General features: G+C 36.4%; 1 protein-coding gene and 1 long non-coding RNA gene across 3 annotated transcripts; one reads left to right on the top strand and one right to left on the bottom strand.

Moving 5' to 3' along the window:
- Positions 1-3,736: 3,736 nt before the first annotated feature.
- On the bottom strand, positions 3,737-5,858 carry LOC120104115 (uncharacterized). Its single transcript, XR_005506592.3, has 3 exons — positions 5,720-5,858; positions 5,029-5,097; positions 3,737-3,970 (listed from the first exon to the last, which is right to left on the bottom strand). It is a non-coding gene; the product is annotated as an uncharacterized LOC120104115 (long non-coding RNA).
- Positions 5,859-7,953: 2,095 nt separating this feature from the next.
- On the top strand, positions 7,954-20,708 carry LOC103712132 (WPP domain-associated protein-like). 2 transcript variants are annotated; one of them, XM_008798557.6, is made up of 6 exons: positions 7,954-8,213; positions 9,291-11,623; positions 13,226-13,352; positions 14,690-14,791; positions 19,880-19,958; positions 20,160-20,708. In XM_008798557.6, the coding sequence occupies exons 1-5, from the start codon at positions 8,196-8,198 to the stop codon at positions 19,931-19,933; spliced, it is 2,634 nt and encodes an 877-aa protein (XP_008796779.3). In that variant the 5' UTR covers positions 7,954-8,195; the 3' UTR covers positions 19,934-19,958; positions 20,160-20,708. The 2 variants fall into 2 exon arrangements, with proteins under 2 accessions (XP_008796779.3, XP_088572000.1); XM_088715874.2 differs by having other exon boundaries at positions 8,141-8,213; positions 9,295-11,623.
- The last annotated feature ends 319 nt before the right edge of the window (positions 20,709-21,027 follow it).

Raw genomic sequence — 21,027 nt, 5'->3', positions numbered from 1 at the left:
GTTTGGTTGACCATCCACTTTCCTAGGAAAGTTATGTATAATTCCTATTATGCCCTTAATAAAAATTAGGTCTTTAATGCCTCTTTAATGCTTCTTTAATGCTGAAGGGTCTTTTTGGGAAAAAATAAAAAAGAAGTGATTCCCACCTCATGGGAAAGTAACTTTCCCATGTTTCTCATGGGAAAGACTTTCCCATGAAATGTGGGAATCATATTCCCATGGGAATACCACTTTCCCATCTCTCTCCTTTGAAAACTCCAACCAAACAAGAGGCATTTCATTACTTTCCCGTTGACCACACTTTCCCCCCTCGTTTTCCTGCGAACCAAACGAGCCCTTAAAGATAAGTAATTTCTTTTGCCTGGCCAGCTATATATCAGCAGTGATGTCATTACTTAGCAAAAGATAAATGTTGAATCAAAAAACTCTAAAATAACTTGAAGAAGGTAAACTTTTCACTATAGCTACTTCACAAGTTAGAAGTGGGCTCCCTTTAGGGATGATAGCCAAACAGATTTTTTGGGGCATTCAACCTATCCCAAACCTTAATAGGATTCATTTAGCAAAATCCTATAGGGTTTGGTACATAAAATTAAAGCTCGTTAGGGTTTGGAATGGGTTTGAAATATGATCCTCAAGGACTCGCTACTAGAACTCGATTATATATAATATATATTTTCTATAAAATTTTAGAAAAATATATATAAAGAGAGAGGTGAGGAGACTTGAACTCTAAGTTCCAATAATATCTAGCATCTACATTTTCCACTAAGCTACAAAATCTATTTATATTTTGACTGTTTGCCAAATTATTTATACCATTTTTACCTGACATTATTGATATTTAAGTCATTATGTAAAGGTCTTTTCCTTTATTCCCCCTACTCTCCCTTCCTTATTTTTTTTGTAATTTTGGGTCAGGGACCCAAACAGATCCAAATAAAGATTTATTGGCATGTTGGGTATGCGAGAAATTTTCCATTATTTGATGGGACATGTTTCAAATTTTTGGACAAATTTTTAATAGGATTTGTATGGATTCGGGTAGTAGAATTTTAAATGGATTCAGGTATGGATAAGGCAAATTTTACGATGCCTATCAGTTGCCATTCCTAGCTCCTCTCTCTCTCTCTCTCTCTCTCTCTCTCTCGTGCATGTGCATGTACTTTCACAATAAATACTATTCTTCTGCTAGATTCACAAAACATTATTATCATCTTCATTACTACAATAATCTATTATTATTATTTCTTTTTAAGAGGTATGTGAGTGTTCTGCTACTAGATTTGTAAGATATTATTATTATTATTATTACCATTACTATCACTATCTATTATTATGATTATATCTTCTTGAGAGGTATGTTTTGTTGCTCGCCAACTTCGAGTCAAAGGACACAGCATGCATAATTCCAAAGAAACAATTTGATTCCACTGGGTTCACTTTTCTACCTTCCCTCGTCGTGGGAATCCTGAGAAACGCCAAGCCAACGCAGCCTGTTAGAACTTTCCACCTAAAAAGCCACTTTGAAGTAGGACCAGTTCGCCTTTACAGCGCCATGCCTATAGTACCCAATGGCCATGATTGTTGCAGCTTTTGTTTTTTGGCCTGCTTTATTATTATTATTATTATTCTCCTATGCTGTGGAAATGCATCAAGAAGGGTCCCACTGCAAAAAAGATAATTATCAAAAAAAAGGGAAAAAGTTCTAATTTGGTGACCAAATACTGTTATTGTGTGATTAGGTGATCACAGAAATGAATTTTTTTTTTTTTAGCAGAACGGTGGAAAACAACCCAAATTTAATGCAAAAGATGGAATTGATTGGCTTCACATAACTGTTTTAATCAAAAAACTATATATATAATGACATGATTGTAATAGTCTAATTACCTTCTCATTCTTTATATAATCTTCTAAACTACCTATAGGAGAAGGTTATCTAGAAATTTTAGGTGCATATTAGCCAATCCTTGACACGTCCAAGTATTTTTCAGGCACAGCACACATCACATTTGCTCAAGTTGTATAGGCTAGCTTTAATCATATGCCAAGTCATCTCATATTTGAGTTAACATATCTTAATTCGTATTTGATTCATAGCTTAGAGAAAAAATTGGCTTACAATGTCATATATACTATTGAGGGTTGAATGTGGACTATACAATTATCCAGATATTTCTTTTAATGGATTTCAGGTCAAACACTATAATTATTTTAGTTAGTATTTTATCAATGTTGTGCGAAGTAAAACATGTTGTTTTATCATTCCTATTTGATCTTACAAATTTTCCATCTCTTTGTCTTCTTATTATTATTTATCTTATAAGAATTATATACTTCCATTAAGGTCACCTTTAACATATTTATTAATATATTCTTGTACGCTATCATGGTTGACGCACAATCAAAATGAATTACCAACTTAAGCTGGGTCAATCTAGTTCATTCATTAAAGGGAAGAATATAACCCCAAAAAATAATAACAATAACTATGCAATTTTCTATGCAATTGATTTACATAATTTAATATATTCATTTTTCATAGTTAATATAAATATTTAAAACAAATAATGTTAATTGGTGAAAGTGTGAATTATACTTTTGAGATAATAATATGAATTAGAGGTGCAAATGGGTTGGGTCGGACTACGTCATGAGTGACCCTGACCTAACCTAGTTCTTTGTTTGGTTCCTAATGTTAGATCCAGATCCAACCCAATAGAAGATCGGATCTAGTTGGGTTGGGTCCACAGCTAAAATTTTTAACCCAATAGGTCATTCGGGTCGGGTTGGGTCCATATATAATCCGGTCCCAACCCAAACAATTTGGATCCGATTCAGTTTTGAGTCAGACTATATTTCTTTTTTTTTTTTGCTAAGGCAGGTGAATCATATCTGACGAGTACGGATGCATCCAATAAAGTCAAAAAGCAGAATGCCTCGAAGTGCTAAGGGCAACTTCCCATCACTAGCCCACAGAATGCTATCGGAGTGGCTGGCTACATAAGTGGTTACCCAATTCGCAGCCCTATTAGCTTCATGGAATACATGTTTGACCTGAAAGGCCTCGTCATCTCTCCTCATAGTGCAGATGTCTCGCAACAAAGGGTAGACGCAACCGTTGGCCCTAGGGCTCCTTCCGAATCCAACTGGTGAAGCTATATACTTTTGGTACCATGCTCTGCATTATAGACCCATTCTATTGCGGTACAACATTGTCTATTTGGCCTATTTGATTGCCGGGATGCACGTTGCCCTCAAGGATGCTGACCTTTGCCAGCTTATTTATGTAAAAAACCATGCATAAAGGCTACTCCAGCCACCTGCACAATTTTTTGAAAGGCCAGCAGTATGTCAGCACCATTATGCTCTGCAAGCAGAATGGTTTTGTAATATCAATGGAAATGATTAATATCATCAAGCCCTATCTCTTCAGGCCATGGAGGCTTTCCTTCAGAAATTAGAATTCTTTGGTGCCTGCTGCATTTCAAATTAAATGTATCCATAGTAATTTAAGAAAAAACCATAATATATCCGATACATGCAGGAGCAGCCCTGTGGGATCCCTTCCCATAGTAGGTTAGTCGGGTACAGTACCGAGCAGAGTTTCTATTAGCAGCTTGTGCCGCGGTTCACAAGTTACTATTAAAAACTTGTCAATTACTATATCCAACCAACCAACCAATAAAAATTAGCACATCCTAAACCTGCCAGTTTAATTAATTTAACTCACTTTAATCATAACTAAAAGCAACCCAAGCTTTCATTTATAACTTAAAGTCTACTATACATAGCTCAAAATATAACAAACTTTACATCTGTCTCAAGTTACTTTACATTCACACCCCACCTATGTGCATAATACAAAGGTTTTTCCTTTCACTCAGAGGGGGCATGGCCAACCTTCTTGACAAACTTCTAGGATGATGCTAATGCAGTACCTTTATAATGTTATGACTCTGCCGATCTGCGAAAATTTACAGAAAAAGAGAGGGATGAGACCTAAGTCCCAGTGAGTGGATAATCTATTAACCATGAGAAAATAAGAGGTTTCAGCTGTGATACTTATTTACATACATTAAATATAACGTGTTTATGCCACATATGAAATATTTGCATTTGATTTTAAAGCACTTAGATTTCAACCCCATAAGAAATCTGCTGTTTGCCAATAGTACTACAACTAGCAGGAAATAAAGCTGTTGCTTTAAAATAAAGCATTAATAAAATCACCTTGCTCAAGTCATTTTTCTGGACCATAGAGTCTACTTTCCTTCCCTGAGGAATTTGATACATAGAACATTCACATAGGTTCTAAAATCATTATGCTTAAAAATAATACATTTGTTGCTCAGTCATATGTATACATAGCTTAAATATTGAAAATCATGGCTCCCGCGAGCCCTACTGCCGGTCACTCGCATGAGGCACCATTCTCATGAGTAGCCCGACAGTCCTATGCATGGTGCTACTACTACGCCCTCTCGGCGTCCCAACTCTGCCCCACTAGCACATATCATTACTACGCCCTCCCGGCGTCCCATTTCTGCCCTACTGGGCCCATATCATAGCTACGCCCTCCCGGCGTCCCATCTCTGCCCTACTGGCCACATATCATAAACTCTGATGTGATGTATCTAAGGTAAAAATGCAAATATTAGTTACTGTAACAGGGTTGGAGTCGACTCTAGAGTACAGGGGTCGACTCCAGAATAGCTTGGGTCAAACTAAAATGACTCTCTTGGCCGTGATAAGGGGATTTAAGTGGTTCAGTCACTTTGGGTTAATTCATTCCCAAACAAGTTCATAAACTTACGAATCAACAAACATGAATTTAAACTATTTTCAAGCATAGCATATATTTTCCAAATCAGATCATTTATCCACTGATAGAAAGCAATTTAATCATGAGAATTAATACTTCTTATTTTCATTCTGTAGCATATTCATTCTGAATTTGGAGACATCATTCATTTCTCTGGAATTACAAAATAAACTACCATAGTTAAGAAGAAAACCACTCACCTTGTGATGGCTAATGCACCACCCTAGTGCTTGATACTCCCGGCACACTTCCGGGACTCTCTTCTCCTCCTAAACAATTAAAAGAGTCGATCAAAATTATAACCTATATGATGCAACATGATTATGCATGTTCCAAAAAGAAATCCAACACCCTCATCTCAACTTTCTGATTTTTACCTTGCTTGTCTTGTTTTAGGACAAATAAAACCTCTCATTTCTCAAAGGTTTCCAAGCTTTTATCCCCCTCTTTGATACCCTGGGTTAGGACTAGAAAACCTTCTATATCATCTATAAATTTTCAGCTGCCAAACAACTACTTAACATCAAAAATAAATCAGAATTCAATTTCCCTGTTTTCAGCTTGTTTGTTCTATTTTCGAGCCAATTAAACCTCTTAACTCCCGGAGGTTCTTAAACAATCAATTCCACCTATTAGGCTCTGTGTTAGGACTAGGAAATCCCTAACACAACCTACAAACTTTCAGCTTTAAATAACAATTTAATCACCTAAAACACAAAGAAATCCCATCGCTTCATTCTGCAGAATTTCAGACTGCTTTCAACAACTTCGGAAGCATAGTTCAAATCCTTTTTCATACCTAAAAATTCATCTAAAATAACTAAAATCTTCCTTTATCACCCTCCTACGTGGGACTACAATTAGAATCACTAAAAAGTTTGGAAAACTCACCTGAAATTCGCTGGGAAGCCTGGGTGCACCAGAATTTCTATATTTCTGTTCTGCAGCCCAACATCAAGTTGCTCTTCCTCTTTACTTTAAACCTTCTTCCACAAATTCTTTGGATTCCCCAAGTAGCTCTCTCTCTTCCCTAGCTTCCTCTCTCCCTCCCTGGAGCTTTTCCTGGCCTGACTTGGGCTGGCACCTACAACCAACAACTAAACTTCTCCTAACGGTTGAACAGCAGCAGCACAAGTTGCTGCCTGCTGAAAACATGCTAGACACCCCCCCCCCCCCCCCCCCCCCTCTCGACACGTTGGCTTCCTAGATACCTAACGTGTCAAAAGAGTGGTTCCCAGGGGTTTTAAAAACTAGGTTTCAGGCCACGTCATGCTTCCTACTTTTTACAGAAATTTTGGACAAATCTATGTCTGCAGTTTTCTGTAATGACAGGCTTCCGAGGGACTCACCTAACTTGTTTTGTTCCAGGCTGTAGGCTAATCCGTTTGAGCTGAAATTTCAATAGTAAATCCCTCACTCAATGTAGATTATGTGTTTAAAATTTTACTTAGATTCATGGACTATATCCAGAGTTATTGCACTCTCAATCCGTGGAACCGTAAAATTTTCTGTAACAGCTGAAATTCCGACCTTTTTGAATTGATTTTGAATCAAACTTCCTGGGAAATTTCCATCCAATTTGCATCACAAAATTTTTGATATTCCCCCACCTTTCCTGTGCATTCGGATTCTCATAATAAACTAGGTTAAAATCATGAAAATGCTTAATAACTAGTAAAAAATTACTTAAGCTACCCTAACCCTGTTTCAGGGTGTTACAAGCCCAATGTATTTAGGGGCCTAAGGTTGTTTTGTCTTTGAGGCCTTTCCTATAGTGGGTCAGCCTAAGGCAAACGCACAAGGAGACTTTTTTTTCTTTTCATTTTGTCTTTGAAATCTTTCCTGTGGTGGACTCTCTTTGAGCCGGTACCTTAGGCGACCGCCTTAGTCGCCCAATGGTTGGGCTGGCCCTGGAAAATTGATGCTTGTCACGGACCTCATGGCCGCGGTCTCTTGGACGGGTTGCAACTCGAGAGATTAAACAGTTAGGCTTGAAAGACCTTTAACTTAAGTACCTCTATAGCTTAGGGTCCCTAACGGGTTTAAAAAAAAGACACAACGCAAATGCAACTCTATGAGATGAGAATGTATTGGTTAACTTATATTGATAATAAAAATATTTTAATGACATTAGAGAATCATATCCATCCATAGCAAAGTTTAAAAGAATTAATTTGAAAAAAATACATAGAATAGCATACAATTTTGACAATCTAGGACAACACAGCACAATGTACTTTAACTTCTCCATCTTGAATGGTTTCAACTAGGCTAAACCTAAATAAATACAAAAAAAAAATTATTTTTAGTTTTTCTAACATTCAAAAAGTATCCTTCATTATTATTTTTTTTAATAATTAAAAAGTTATCTGAATGGATGAACTTGAAAAATAAATTTTATTCAAATTTATTTATGCATAGTTATTCAGCAACCATACTAACCTTACTTATAGCCTACATGTCTCTTACTACATGGATCGATTATCCGCAGCCGCACAAAAAATTAGAATGCACTGGAGCTCCAATTGAGAGGTTACTCTCACATGTAATCTAACAATGCACCAAGCTCCCCTCATGAACTCGCCTTATAAATAAAATCTAGCCATAATTATCTAGAAATTACGACTAATCAGCTACGTCATGTAAAATCAATTTTATGCACACAAAAAATGTCTGCAGGCGTGATACAAGAAAATTAGCATGACTCACAATAATCAAGAATATATTTGTTGATAATCGATATCAGAATCAAAATGAATTAGAATTAGAATTTGAACCGTCATATTTCTAAATACATTTGCTTCGTAGAATAAGAATCAAAATAATTTTAAATATTTTTTTAAAAAAATTAAATATAAAAATATTTTTAAAGAACTAAAATTTCTAAATAAATTGAATGGAATTTAAATGCTAGAAAAAAATGGAATTGGATTTTGTTGATAAAAAAATTCTAACATAATGATTGGTGTGGAAGTCATTTATTCTTGTTTCTATTTTTGAACTCCATTTTCTTGGGCTCTAAATGCCAAGTTTAATAATTATAGTTTACTTATTCGACGGTCCGTAGATCCTGTCTTGGACGCTGTACTTTGCTTGCCGCGGCTGTCTCCGCTTACCGACGACTTTTCTTTTGTCTTCTTTTCCGACTGACGACTCTTTTGTTTTCCTTTCCTCTATTCTCTCAACCCCTAAAAAAATAATAAAAAAAATACCACACAATCCGATAAAGGGAGAAAAAGATCTCACTCCCAGACCTAAAAATCCACCCTTTTTAGCTTCGGCTCGCTCCACTGTACGAGACTTCGCGGGAAACAGTGGCGGGAAGTTCGAAGAGCTTCCCCCGGACGGCCTCGTCTTCGTTGCGTCGATGGACCGGATCGAATCCGTGAGTTTCTTTTTTCTTTTTTTTTACTGCTTATTGGCTTCTCGATCAGTTCTCGCTGTTTCTTGCTTGAATTATTGACGGTAATAGTTAATTTTGTTGGAATAGTGGCATCTTTGGCTGTTTTAGTTGGTGGGCTAGAGGGATTCATCGATTTGACTTTCGTCTTCTAAACCGTTTTCTTGGTTTAATTAGTCTTTTAGATTTATCTGAGGTACGGAGATAGGAATATGGAATTTTATGATTCTAGTTTTGCTAAACATTCATTGGTAGTGGCTTTGAGCTGCTACTGTAGGAATTAACGGACTGTTTGAGATCTCTGAACTTCTAAATTTGTCATTTTGAAGTAAACTTTTCATCATAGAGGGCGATTAAGGATCTGTGTACTGTTTAAATTTGTCGGAGTAATTGGTTTTCAGTTTGAATAGTTGTACCTTCTGGATGTTTTATCTGGTTTGGTTAAGGATCTCTTGACTTGACTTAGCTCGTTAATTGTCTTTTCTGGATTTGATTGGTAATCTGAATTGGAAGTTTGATTTTGTCTTAGTTTCATAATCAGAGCTATCGTTCTTTTTCCTTTAGAACTGGGAATTAGTAGATGTCTATCTGACATCAAGTTGGTACTTCTATCCTTCAGTTGTTGATTTAGGATCTCTGAACTTTCTAAATTTGGAATTTGGAATTTGGAATTAATAGATACGTTACAGATGGAAGGTCAAGTACTTCTCTGCGTACAGATTGGGCTCAGGCCTGTGAAATTTGGATTAAAATAGTGAAGATGGTTTCTTTTCTACCTTCAATTCACTGATTATGCTATTCTTGGTCTTTTTTTCTATTTTTTTCCTTTTATTTTTTCTGCTGCTCAAGGGATACACATGTTTCTTTATTTAATGAGATTTGCTAGCGTTAATGAACTGTTTAGTTTCATTTTTTGAGAAATTTGCATTAAAATCATACGTAGTTCCATTTCTGAATGGGATTCGTAGATTGTTTAGTTTCCTTTGTTCTGGTATTGGCATTAAAATTAATTTATTTTCTTTTTTCTTGAAATGAAATTGTTGTCCTTGTGCACTTTTTTAGTCAGGAGTGCAGTTACTGGTGGAGAATTCTGATGTCCTGGATGAAAGGTTTGGTACTTCAGCTGATGGGTCTTTGCCATCAAGTAGAAGTTTTAAAGGGAATGAGAACGTTGGAAATGACTCGGCTTTTTATGAAAAGTTTCTCCTTGATGATCTGGATTCTTACTGGGATGAGATAAATGACCGTCTCAGCATTTCAAGAATGGTGAGTGATTCAGTCATCAAAGGAATAGTAAATGCCGTGGTTGAAGAAGCTGCAGAAAAAATTGCCTCGAAGGATGCAGAGATAGCAACCTTGAATGAGATGTTGCAATCTTGTAAATCTGATGCAGCTCCAAGTAAAAGGTTAGCATCCGTTGTGATGCTGCCAAAACCTTCTGCAATAAAGGTTGAAATTGAGAAAACAAAATCAGAGCTGAATCAGAGCTATTCAGATGTAAGTACGGATTTGAATTATGCAAAACATTTAGGCAGGATAAAGATTGTGGCAGAAGAACAGCTTCATAAGCTTCAGGAGGTTCTTCAGGATTTAAAGGCCTCGAACTGTCATGGTAGAATAGATGTAGGCTACATGGATTCAGGAATGTTTGGTATACTTCCTAAGGTAAAAGCTGATGAAAAATTGCTCGAAATAGATGGACGAATTGATGGTCTAAAAGTAATGCTAGCATCTGGATATGAACAGATTAATGACATATTCTACTTAATGAAGACTTCAATGTGGGAACAGCAATGGGAGCATGAATTTCAGAAAGAAATAAGTAATTTGATGATGCAGAATTATATCAGGGGTCTACAAGATGAGTTTGAAACAAAATTGTATGAGCAAAGAGGACTTATTAATACCTTAATCAAGAGCTGGCAGGAGAAAGTTGCGGAACTTGCTACTGTGCGTGAAGAACTTGATGATATTTCGAAGTCATTATGGAGCTCAGAAAACAGCCATGAAAGTTTTGAAGAATGTAGTGTTGCAAAAGGAAAGGAACACTTTCCTGGAAAAGTGTTAGGAAATTATCGTTTCCCATCTCATTCCGAGGAAAACGGAACTATTATGATGGAGAAATCTGAGGATTCTGGCAAAGTCGTGCTAGAGGTTGTTGAATTATCCCAACTGAAGCACATGACAATGGAAGAACTAGTGTCTTACTTCAAAACTGAAATAACCAAGATGAGAAGACAACATGAATCAGCTTTGCAAGAGAAAACGGAAGAGTTGTTCAGATTCAAAAGGGAATTCCTCAAGGAAAAGGGTTCATCACCTTTCAGAAAAGATAAGGACTCTGAACTTTTAAAGAAAAAAATTCCAGAAGTCATTTTGAAACTCAATGAGATTCTTTTGGAGAAAGAAAAGCTGCCTCCATTCCATGATGATCATGACGAATTATGCCGTTTGAAGGAAAGAATTGATTGCTTGTTTTCAGAAAACCAGAGTCTACGAGGTTTGCTTTTGGATAAAAGAAAGGAGGTCAAGCATCTATCTTCACAGGTCTCTGATGCAGCGAGCCAAATGTCGCTTCACTCTTCTGTGGAGGCTAACTGCCTGAAACAAATTATGAAATTCAAAGGGGATCTGGAAGACATAAAGATGGAAATTAGCATTAGACATGAACTGTATAATGTTATTTTAAGGGAGTTGATTTCTGAGCATCAATGCAGCATGGAGGATATAAAGATTGAGACTGTTTCTCTGCAAGAGATTGATTCTGTTTTAATTAAAGGAGTTGCTTGGGATGCTATGTCTGCCATAAATCCTACTATATCAAAATATTATAAGGAAAAAGCTTCTCTTGAAACAAAATTTTTGGAAAAAGATAAGGCATTAAGATTAGAAATTGACGAGAACCGGAAGTTGAAGCAGAGGATGGCATCGCTATCATCAGTGATGAAGGAAAAGGAAAAGTTAGCAATAGAGATTGGATCCACACTGACGCAGCAAAAGGAGCAGTTTGACCTAGCTCACCAGGAACTTAGTTTGCTCAGAGACCAGGTGTGCAAGCAAGAGATATTGATATCAGATTTCAAGAAGGAATCATATTCAATGCAGAGTAGGCTCAATGAGGCTTTGCAGCAAATTCATCAGTACGAGTTGGACATAAACAAACTGAATGAAAAATTAAAGAGTGCAACAGATGCCTTCAAGGAAGAAGGAAAGCAGAAGGCCATGCTTCATCATATAATTGAGGAGAAGCAAAAGTCATTATCATTATCTGACACGAAGGGCAGAGACCAAGCAAAGCAGTTGGATCACATTGTTGTCACTGCGATGGAGTTATCAAAAGCAGTTGTAGGCTTTGAAAGCAGATCTGCAGAGAAAATCAAAAGGACCAAGTCTAGGTGCTTATTTAGTGTTTCTTGTCACTCAACTATTCTAGATTGGCAACTTTATAGTTTTATCTAAGATGAATACAGAGTAGTATTTGGATGGTTAAACCAGAATAAATGAATTAAAGTCTTTTATTCCACTTTAAGCCCAAACCAGCGTTGGTGGAACCATCCCGAACCATCTGGTTTGGGGCCTACCGAGCCATACGGAAGGCGGACTGGGATGGTTCTGGCCTTCACATCGAGAAACCGGAGAGAGAGGGGGAGGGAGAAGGAAAGAGAGGTAGAGAGAGGGAGGGAGGGGGGGGGGAGGGAGGGGGATGAAGGGAGGGAGAAGGCTGGTGGAGAGCCAGGGAGGGGCGCGGAGGGGTGGACAAAAAGCTCCGTCTTCGGTTTTTCCTATTTTGTTCGAAATAGAGGTCCTAGAATGGGGGTCCTTTGAAGAAGTTAAATAAAGTCGGCAACCCCCTTGTCGACTTTACTTAATTTTTTAAATAAAAAAATATTTTTTATTTTAAAAAAATTAAGTAAAGTTAGCAAGAGGGTTGCTGACTATATTAACTTCTTCAAAATAAAAAAGGAGCCATCCACGGGCACCTCTATTTCGAACAAAAGAGGAGAACTGGAGGGCGGAGCCCTTCCTCTGCCCCTCCCTGCCCCTCCTCGGTTCTCCACGGTCCTCTACCAATCTCCTCCGGCCATTCGCCACTTTCCCTCTCTCTCCCTTCCTTTCTCCCTCTCCGCCTCTCTCTCTCTTTTCCTCTATCCTGTTCTCTCTCTCCTCTACCCTCCCTGATATGTTAGTATGGGCCTAGCACAGAGGTGTACCAAACTGTGCCGCCGAGCGATTGGTACGGGCCTCGGTACTAGCACAACGATCCTTAGCCCGAACCAAGAATAATCTAAATGAATAACATATATGCAACTAGATTTTAACATATATGTGATGTACATGACGGTATCTGTTCAGTTCCTTGCACTTTTCTCTATATGTATTGATAAAATCTCTCTCTTGGATGCTCCAGAATTGAGATGGGAGGATGCTGGATTGCACTTGAATAACATGGTTATGGGCAGTCTTTAGCTGCTATTGTTGTTTGATAGGGAGTTACAGACAATAAAGGAAATAAGAATATGGTGTTACTTGATAATTACTTATAAAGTCCTTTGAAGAATTGGAGTTAACATCAAGAATGGAATTTGTATTCTTTACTACTTAGTTTAAGAAAAGAGTGATTTTTTTTTGGTAAGGAGCTGGGAAGACCCCACAAAGAGTCTGATAGCTTATAATGTAAATGTTTGATAAGATTTGCTTGTATTATAAGAAGGCATCCAGAAAATTATCTGCCTTTTCAAAAATAAATGTCATTAATAAAGTTTGGTATGTTAAGACTTCACTGTCTATTAACTATCACTGCCTCTTTGAAACTAAAAGCTGCGGTGACCTGTGAGGCATTCACATGGAGTTCACTCTCATTTAATAACAATTCATATCTGGCAACAATTGCATTTGGGTTGAAATCTGTGACTTTGATTAATATTTGTATCTTGATGTTTGCATCTCATGAACTGAATTCCTTGACACTTGAAAGTAATGTCGTCTTCTATTAACAGGTTAAATATGCTGAGTCATCAGTTCAAGCCACTAGTGAAAGAGGCTATCCTTCTAAACAAAAAGGAATTCTGGTACAAACAAATGCTCGAAATCAGATGTTCTAACCTCCAAAAGGCTGAAGCTGAGGTATATGCATGAAATTTGCTTTCCATTTATGTCATTATACCTACAAGTTTGGCCTGGCCTTGTGCTAACATTTATTTTTTTAAATCCATCTATGACAAATGTTGTTTTAACTTTTAAAACTCATTAATGATAAGATCACCATAATTAGCAAGCCTTCATATGGATGTCTGGCTGGGATTTTTTTTTCTTCTGGCATTCACCCTAATTTTTGGACCAAATCAACTGCCATCTAAAGCTTGTGCTCAGTCTCATGCTAAACCAACATTATGATCTATGTGATATACTTGGTTTGTTAATGTTACAGAATTGTGCTCAATTTCTTGTTCACTTTCAACACAGGAGACATGCATCTCCCCGCTACTTTTTTATTTGAAAATCTTCAACTTCCAGTTATGTTATGCTAATCTTCTAGACTACTGGAACTTAAATCTTTTATTGCATGTTGCATGTTCTCCTATATTTTGACTTTTCTTTAGCTGTTTAGAAGATCCAAGCTTGATCAAGCCTGCCTCTAATCAGGCATGGCTTGAAGAAAATTTCAAGCCTGAAATTCAGGGTAAAGTTCGACTCTTTTAATATCTTGACGAGCTTGATCATGCCTGATTTCAAGCCGAGCTGAACAACAGCCTTACCAAAAGCATCTTGATTAATTTGAGACTCTTAAATTGGGCCAAATTTGTTTTTAAGCTCAAATTAAACCCTTAATTTAGAGGTTAGGAGTTTGATATCAGCCATTAGATTGATTAAAGGCATATTATACATACAATTATATATGAGTTTTTTATATCTTCACATCTTAAATTGCAGTTCATCTTCTATTACAAACATAAAATATAATTTTAATTTTAGTTTTAATGCTTTTGGATTATGGATTTCCCCTTTAGCTTTCTGAAATAGGAACTAAATGGCATCTTGTTTCATGCTTTGCAAATAATAGCATTTCAGGTTCTTACTTTTAAATCATGCTTACATTTCCTTCTTCCATATTTTAAGAAATTGGAATTTTTTGGGATAATGTGATAAATGAAACTAGAAAGGAAACTTCAAGGTGTGAGTAATCAAACACTCATGCTAGAGTTTCCACTGTAAGTTTGAACTTATCCTTAAAATATCAAGGCATGAACAAACTTACTCTTAGTAAAGTGGTAATTTTGCAAAGAACATGAAAAATTATAGATTTGCATGATTTTTGCCACATTTAAATTGTCAAAGCACCAATAGTTATTAAGCTTTGGCATGCCTCATCTTAGTGACATTTGTACTTGGAATTTACCCTTTGTGATTTATAATTTGTCTCACTTGTAGAAGTTGCTTATTGATATTTTATATGGACTTAGGTTGATCTTCTAGGAGATGAGGTTGATGCTCTTCTGGGTCTTCTGGGAAAGATTTACGTAGCACTTGATCATTACTCTCCAGTGTTACAACATTATCCTGGAGTAAGATTTTTCTTTTTCATTTTTATTTTACTTTTGATTATTTTTTTTGCATGTTCTACAACTTAATCATGTTAAGAATGATTGATTTTCAACAGCCGTTTGAGTATGACTAAAAAATTTGATAGCCATTTTTCTATTACTATTTTTTAATCTTTCAAGCAGTAAATAACATTGACATTGCATGCAAGTAGTACTTTAGAGTGACACACCTATATTATCTTATACACGATGTTTGCAACTTTGGGTTTCCTTTAGGGCTCGTTTGGTTCGCAGGAAGCATTTTTCCTCTTAGGAATATGATTTCTGGGAAATAAATTCCTAGGAAGAGGATTCCTAGAAAAGTACTTTTGGCATGTTTGGTTGACCATGGGAAAGTGACAAATTTCCAAAATGCTTATGTTTGGTTGGCCATCCACTTTCCTGAGAAAGTTATGTATAATTTCTATTATGCCCTTAATAAAATTAGGTCTTTAATGCCTCTTTAATACTTCTTCAGCATCCTTTTTGGGAAAAAATAAAAATAAAATGATTTCCGCCTCATGGGAAAATAACTTTTCCATGTTTCTCATGGGAAAGACTTTTCCATAAAATGTGGGAATCATATTCCCATGGGAATACAACTTTCCTATCTCTCTCCTTTGAAAACTCCAACCAAACAAGAGGCATCTCATTACTTTCCCGTTGACCACACTTTCCCCCCTTCTTTTTCCGCGAACCAAACAAGCCCTTAGGGTTATCATACTAATAATGGCATGCATGTTGTAGCAAAATATTTACATATGGATAGCTTATATAAAGAGATATGATCTATATGTTGCATATTCTCATGATATTATGCTTATTATATGCTTTAGGAAGGCATGTTAGTTCATTACAAACTTCGCAGCCTTAAACTAGAAAAGGACTAAAAGAATATTCTTATGTAGTGAGGACATGGTACGCCATATCGGCCTGATCCGGGCGGTACGGGGCGTACCGTACCGTACCGGTTTGATATCGGTATCCGATACGGGTGGCGTACCAAGTATCAATACCATACCGTAGTAACACTGTGCTAGTGTAGCATCGGTACGGGATCCAATACCGAGACGGCAAACCTTGAGTGAGAAGGTTTACTATGGTAGAAAAAGAGTGGATTGATCAATTTGTTAATTATGTAGTTCTGTTAATACGACCATCCCATATAGACATGATCTTCTCTGATCCTTTTTTTTCCTTCAAAAATTTTATTGCTTGATTTATGATTAGAATTTCAGAATTTGTAAAGTCGATAATGTGGCTAATATGGCTGTGTATGAAACTATTTGCTTTTAATACATTTATACAGCTAGTGTTGTGTACCAAGAATTTGTTGGTTGTATACTTGTTGAGATAACAATGGGCTTTTGGGGTTATCTCGTCCTTATGACTGCTTGGTGGTTCTTAAAGCTTTTTGTACTAAAATATTTCAAAGGGAAAAATTATGATGCAAAAGGAAGCGTCTGGCTGAGGTAAATAGTGATCCATCCATCCATGGACAGTTCTTTTTCCGGACCAATAATTTGAAATGATAATGCATTTCTTGGGTTTTGAAGTAGCCAAATCCAAGACAAGTGTCAGCTGTGAAGAAAAGCTTGAAGCAGAGCCAACTAATTATTCATAAAGTGCTCCTATAAAGGGTGTTGTTCATAGGCCTGTAGGGCAACCAAGCTAAAATAGATTTTCAGATTTTGATTGGACTGGATCTTCTTTATCTAGGAGCTTCTCCATTAGATACTGTATTTTTCATAGAAAGGGATGCAGTGGCATGGAAAATTAAAGAACATGAAGCAGTTGCTAAATCCACTGGAGGAGTCAAGGATTAATTGAATTCATGCCGTTGAGAACATTGTTCCTGGGGATAGGCTTTGTGATTGATGGTCCCAACAAGATATTCTCTCATATTGGAACTGCAGTTTACATTGTAGTAATTCTGTTTTACGAATGTACAAACAACATCAAGGTAAATTGTGGCTTATAGTGAAAGGATAGTGATGTAAAAAGTACCTATCAGTTGGCTGACATCTTAACCAAGTCACATGTGCTGAGTTGGGAGTAGAGCATAGACTACATAAGACATACATCCATATCAATTTTTTCCTAGACCAGCTGCAAGAGTAGTAGCTTCTCAGCATTCTGTGTCTATATATATATATATATATACATGTGTGCATGTGCATATGTGCGTGCAAACATTTTATAGTGTTTTACAGATTGAGACCGAGTAGGAGGAGGGTGGGCGGAAATCTTAATATCTTATTTTGAGAGGAGTGGGAGGGTGGGTGGGCAGGCAGGAATATATAAAAAACCTAGAATACAATTTATCCATTGAAGAGTGATGAAATCTTGTTTGATAAGTTTATATTTATGCTTTCTGACATAGGTTAATATGTTTACTTTGAAGTGTTAATTTAATGAGCCTTATTATTTTGGGCCTAGTTCTGTTCCCATATTGTATGTAATAATCTATAAGTGTTTAGCCTCCACACATGATTGTTTAAGTCCCTTCTTGTTCATGTTTAGAGGACCCTCTTTATTTTATAAAAATAGAATTAAAAAGGAGGGTGAGTGTCATGCCCCCAACTCAAGATCGTGAGCTAGAGATGCGGCAACTGCCGCATACTTATAGAAAACTCTTTCCACATGTATGCAAGGCATTCCATCATAATATTATAAATCATGCAGAATAAATTTAAATAACTAAAGTTTAAACTTTAAATTTAAATAACTAAAATCCAACTTTATTATTTTACAAAATCCAACAATATCCAAAGGGCTTACATCAAATTTCAAGAAACAATAAACTAAGATAAAAAAAGTCAAAACTCTGCTTCTAATCACTTTTCCGTAGCAAATCCCCATGCCAATCTAGTTCTCTAAATATGTAAAATAGTAAGATATTGAATAATGAGCTAGATAGCTCAATAAGCAATGAACACTTTAACAAGATAAATTAGGCAATAAGATAAATAATAATTATTCTGAAAATATGCATATGCAACACATCAAATCAAAAACCAAATCTAGATTTGCAGCATTATCAAAACATTATATATGTGAATCTAATCTTTTAAAAAAAATTTAAGTTTGTATTCATGAATCCATGTTTTTTTTGTGAAACATCAAGTTTATCTTCTCAGCCATGATTTATGACCACATTATCCCTGTGGCAGAACGTTTTTTGTGATACTGTGGATCTTCTTGCGGTGTATCACTTATCTTCTTGTTGTGAAAGTTCTTTTGGATAATCATGTGCTAATGTTCAACCCTCAATGACGGGATCCTTTGCCTGTGTTTAACCTCCATTGGCGGAGTTCTTATGTCACACATCTTCTTGGGGCATCCCATCCTTTTTGTGGTGTAGATGCTTCATGACTAATTAAGTGCCAATGTTTAGCCCCATTGGCGGGGTATTTAGTATAGTCAGGCTGAGAGTCCAAAACCATCTCAAATCAAAGTTCTTTTTCATAAAACATATTTCATATTCTAAATTAAAAAATGCATAAAACCATATGGTATCGAAATCAATCCAGCACAATCCATAACAAAATCAATATTTTCGATTATGCATCATGCGATATACTAGAAGAAGGCATATTCAATAATGAAACTCTATGCATCAAATCATGAATAATTCGACTCATAATTTATTAAATATAATTATTTTATATTTTTTGATAAATCTAGAAAAAGAGTTATATTACTTACCTTGTGAATATAGTCAAACAATAAATCCAACTAACTTTAAAAATCTTTCTTATAGTCTAATATTCAAAAATTATAGTTCTATTATAGATTCAGCCATGATTATTAAAATCCTAAGTCCTAACACCCCCATATAGGATCCAACCCAATAATTAGAAAATATTTTCATGGAAATTAGGTCCTCGAGATGAGTGTTGAGATAGGATCGATCCTAATCATAGGAGAGTGGGCCCACTGGGGTTCATCGGTCACAATAGAGAGAGACAGTAGAGAGAGAGAGAGAACATAGAAAGAGTAGGGAAGATGAAATAGGGAGACTTAGGGCTTCCTTTTTCTATCATGGAAAAGTGGAGGAGGAAAACCTTGGTGGTGGCTGCCTTTCACAACAGATGATCTATCATTCGACGATGATGAAAGCAGTGATTGATGGTGCTTAAACAGGAGAAAAACAAAGCTTTTTTTTCAGTAGTTTGGAAACATTTAGAGCAAAGTCTGTGGAACCATCTCGAACCGCCTGGTTTGGGGCATTCCGGATCGTACCGGCGGCGGACCGGGACAGTTTCGGCATTGAAACTGAGACGCTCTCGCCAGAAGGGGAGAAGGAGAAGAAAAAAGAGGAAGAGAGAGAGAGCAGAGAGGGGAAGGAGAAGGAGAGGAAGGAAGAAGGCCTGCCGGGGCAGGCCGGCGGAGACCGGGGAACCTCCGCCTCTGGTCCTTTGTTTTGTTCAAAATAGGGGCCCAAAGGGGGCCCCTTTTATTATTATGTTTTTTAAGTTGAAGTCAGCAAACCCATTGCCGACTTCACTTTTTTTTTTTAAATATTCTCTTATTTAAATGCTTCCTAGGAATTTCCTTTCTATCATTTTTTACAATTGTTGCTTCCTTACGCTTGCTCTTGAATCTCCTTCCACATCAATAAACTATCACTTACATACTTAAAATTTGTTAACTATTGAATATAGTGGTACTAAAATAGTCTATAATTTTTTTCTTTATAATCTTTCTAGATCACAGACATTGATGCCTTTTCTGCAACCTGATATAATCCGTGTCTTTCAAACTGGCCCACAATGGGAACCTACATGGTACTTAAATCTAGGCTAGAGGTAAATATTAAGTATTATCTAATGCTAGCAAGTGAGTGTGACGTCGGAGCAAGTGGTATGACACAATTAACAATCAACAAAATTGTATATAAAACTCCAGGTTGTAAATTTAGCTTTCACTGACAATTGACGTTTTCTTGACTATGAGCAAGTTATTTTTTTTTTATTTTCAAAATAATAGATATTTTTTCATGAAGATTGAAATATTCTAATCCTTCTATTCATCAATGATTCAGTATTATCATTTACATTCTGACAGGTGATGGAGATTTTAAAATTGGTTCAAAGAGAATTAAAAGGAGAAGATATTTAGAATAGTTGATCTATTGCTGTGCCAGGTAAGCTAGAAATTTGATTTGTCAACATGTATTTGTGCTAAAGTGCGAGATTGTAAAACATCTTGCAGTAGCCCATGGCACATTAAACACATGGATCTCAAAATTGACTCTGTTGCATACTTTGATAGCTAGTTTATATATCAGTTTATGAAAATCTGCTAGTCTTAGGATAACTTTTGTTGTTCATTCTTTTGCTTTCAGGTTTGGCCAGGTCCTATATATTATTTCCCAGCAAGCATAGGATGCAGTGTACATTTTCTTGTAGGCATCTGTTGATAGCCCTTTTTTTGTGTGTTAAATAACTCAAGGAAGTGGTCATTGCTGTTCCATGGGATCAGACCTGTCAACAACCAACCTAATCTATTCTCAGTGCACTGATAACTGTATGCTCAGGCAGATGCTTAGGCCCCTTACAAGTGGGTTTGGCATAGGCTTCACAATCATTTGTGGACCAACTGCACCTGAAGTCTGGAGAAAAAGAAAAGAGCTGTCGGTTGCTTTCCATGTCACCAAAGAATCATGGATATTATGCAATGCAAGCTAAACTATGTATGATGTAAATGCCGGTATGTGTTTTCCTTTTGCAGTAAATTATTCATTTATTTACACAAATAGCTTTTGGAAATTGCTTGTAAGCCATTAGGCAGCTTTCTGAATGTGGAAACAATATTCAGTAACGGTCACGGGCTAAGCCCTATCGTGTATGATGTTCTCATTTAGCTATTGATTGACGATATCTAGTTGATGCTAGACCATTAACGCATAATATGATATAAATTTATAACCTGCAGATGGAGGACAAATTTTAAAATAATGATTTCTTCCTCTTTGTGATGATCAGTGGTAACGAAGCAATGTAAAAAAGAATGGGTGGTGAAAGTTCCATAGGAAAATATATCATCTATTGGACCTATTGCAGTGTGTTGATTCCAATTCCAATTCTTGTAAAATTTGGGCAAATCTATGGAGCAGCAGTGTGATGGAATCAGTCCTTCAGGAAAGATTTGAGCTCTCAGATTGGTGAATCATAAACAAAAAGCCTTCAGAGATATTTCATTTTATTCTTTTC

Source organism: Phoenix dactylifera, chromosome 1 (assembly GCF_051530095.1).
Source record: "Phoenix dactylifera cultivar Ajwa chromosome 1, Ajwa_hap1_PhDact_Kaust_v1.1, whole genome shotgun sequence".
In the NCBI taxonomy this organism is placed as follows: domain Eukaryota; kingdom Viridiplantae; phylum Streptophyta; class Magnoliopsida; order Arecales; family Arecaceae; genus Phoenix; species Phoenix dactylifera.
Note: the sequence above shows the minus strand (reverse complement) of the source record. Positions and strands in the feature narration are given on the sequence as shown.

Coding starts and splice junctions, on each gene's coding strand:
- LOC103712132 (XM_008798557.6), top strand. Junction 11,624..13,225: donor ATCAAAAGGACCAAGTCTAG/GTGCTTATTTAG, acceptor TTCTATTAACAG/GTTAAATATGCTGAGTCATC. Junction 14,792..19,879: donor TGTTACAACATTATCCTGGA/GTAAGATTTTTC, acceptor ACATTCTGACAG/GTGATGGAGATTTTAAAATT.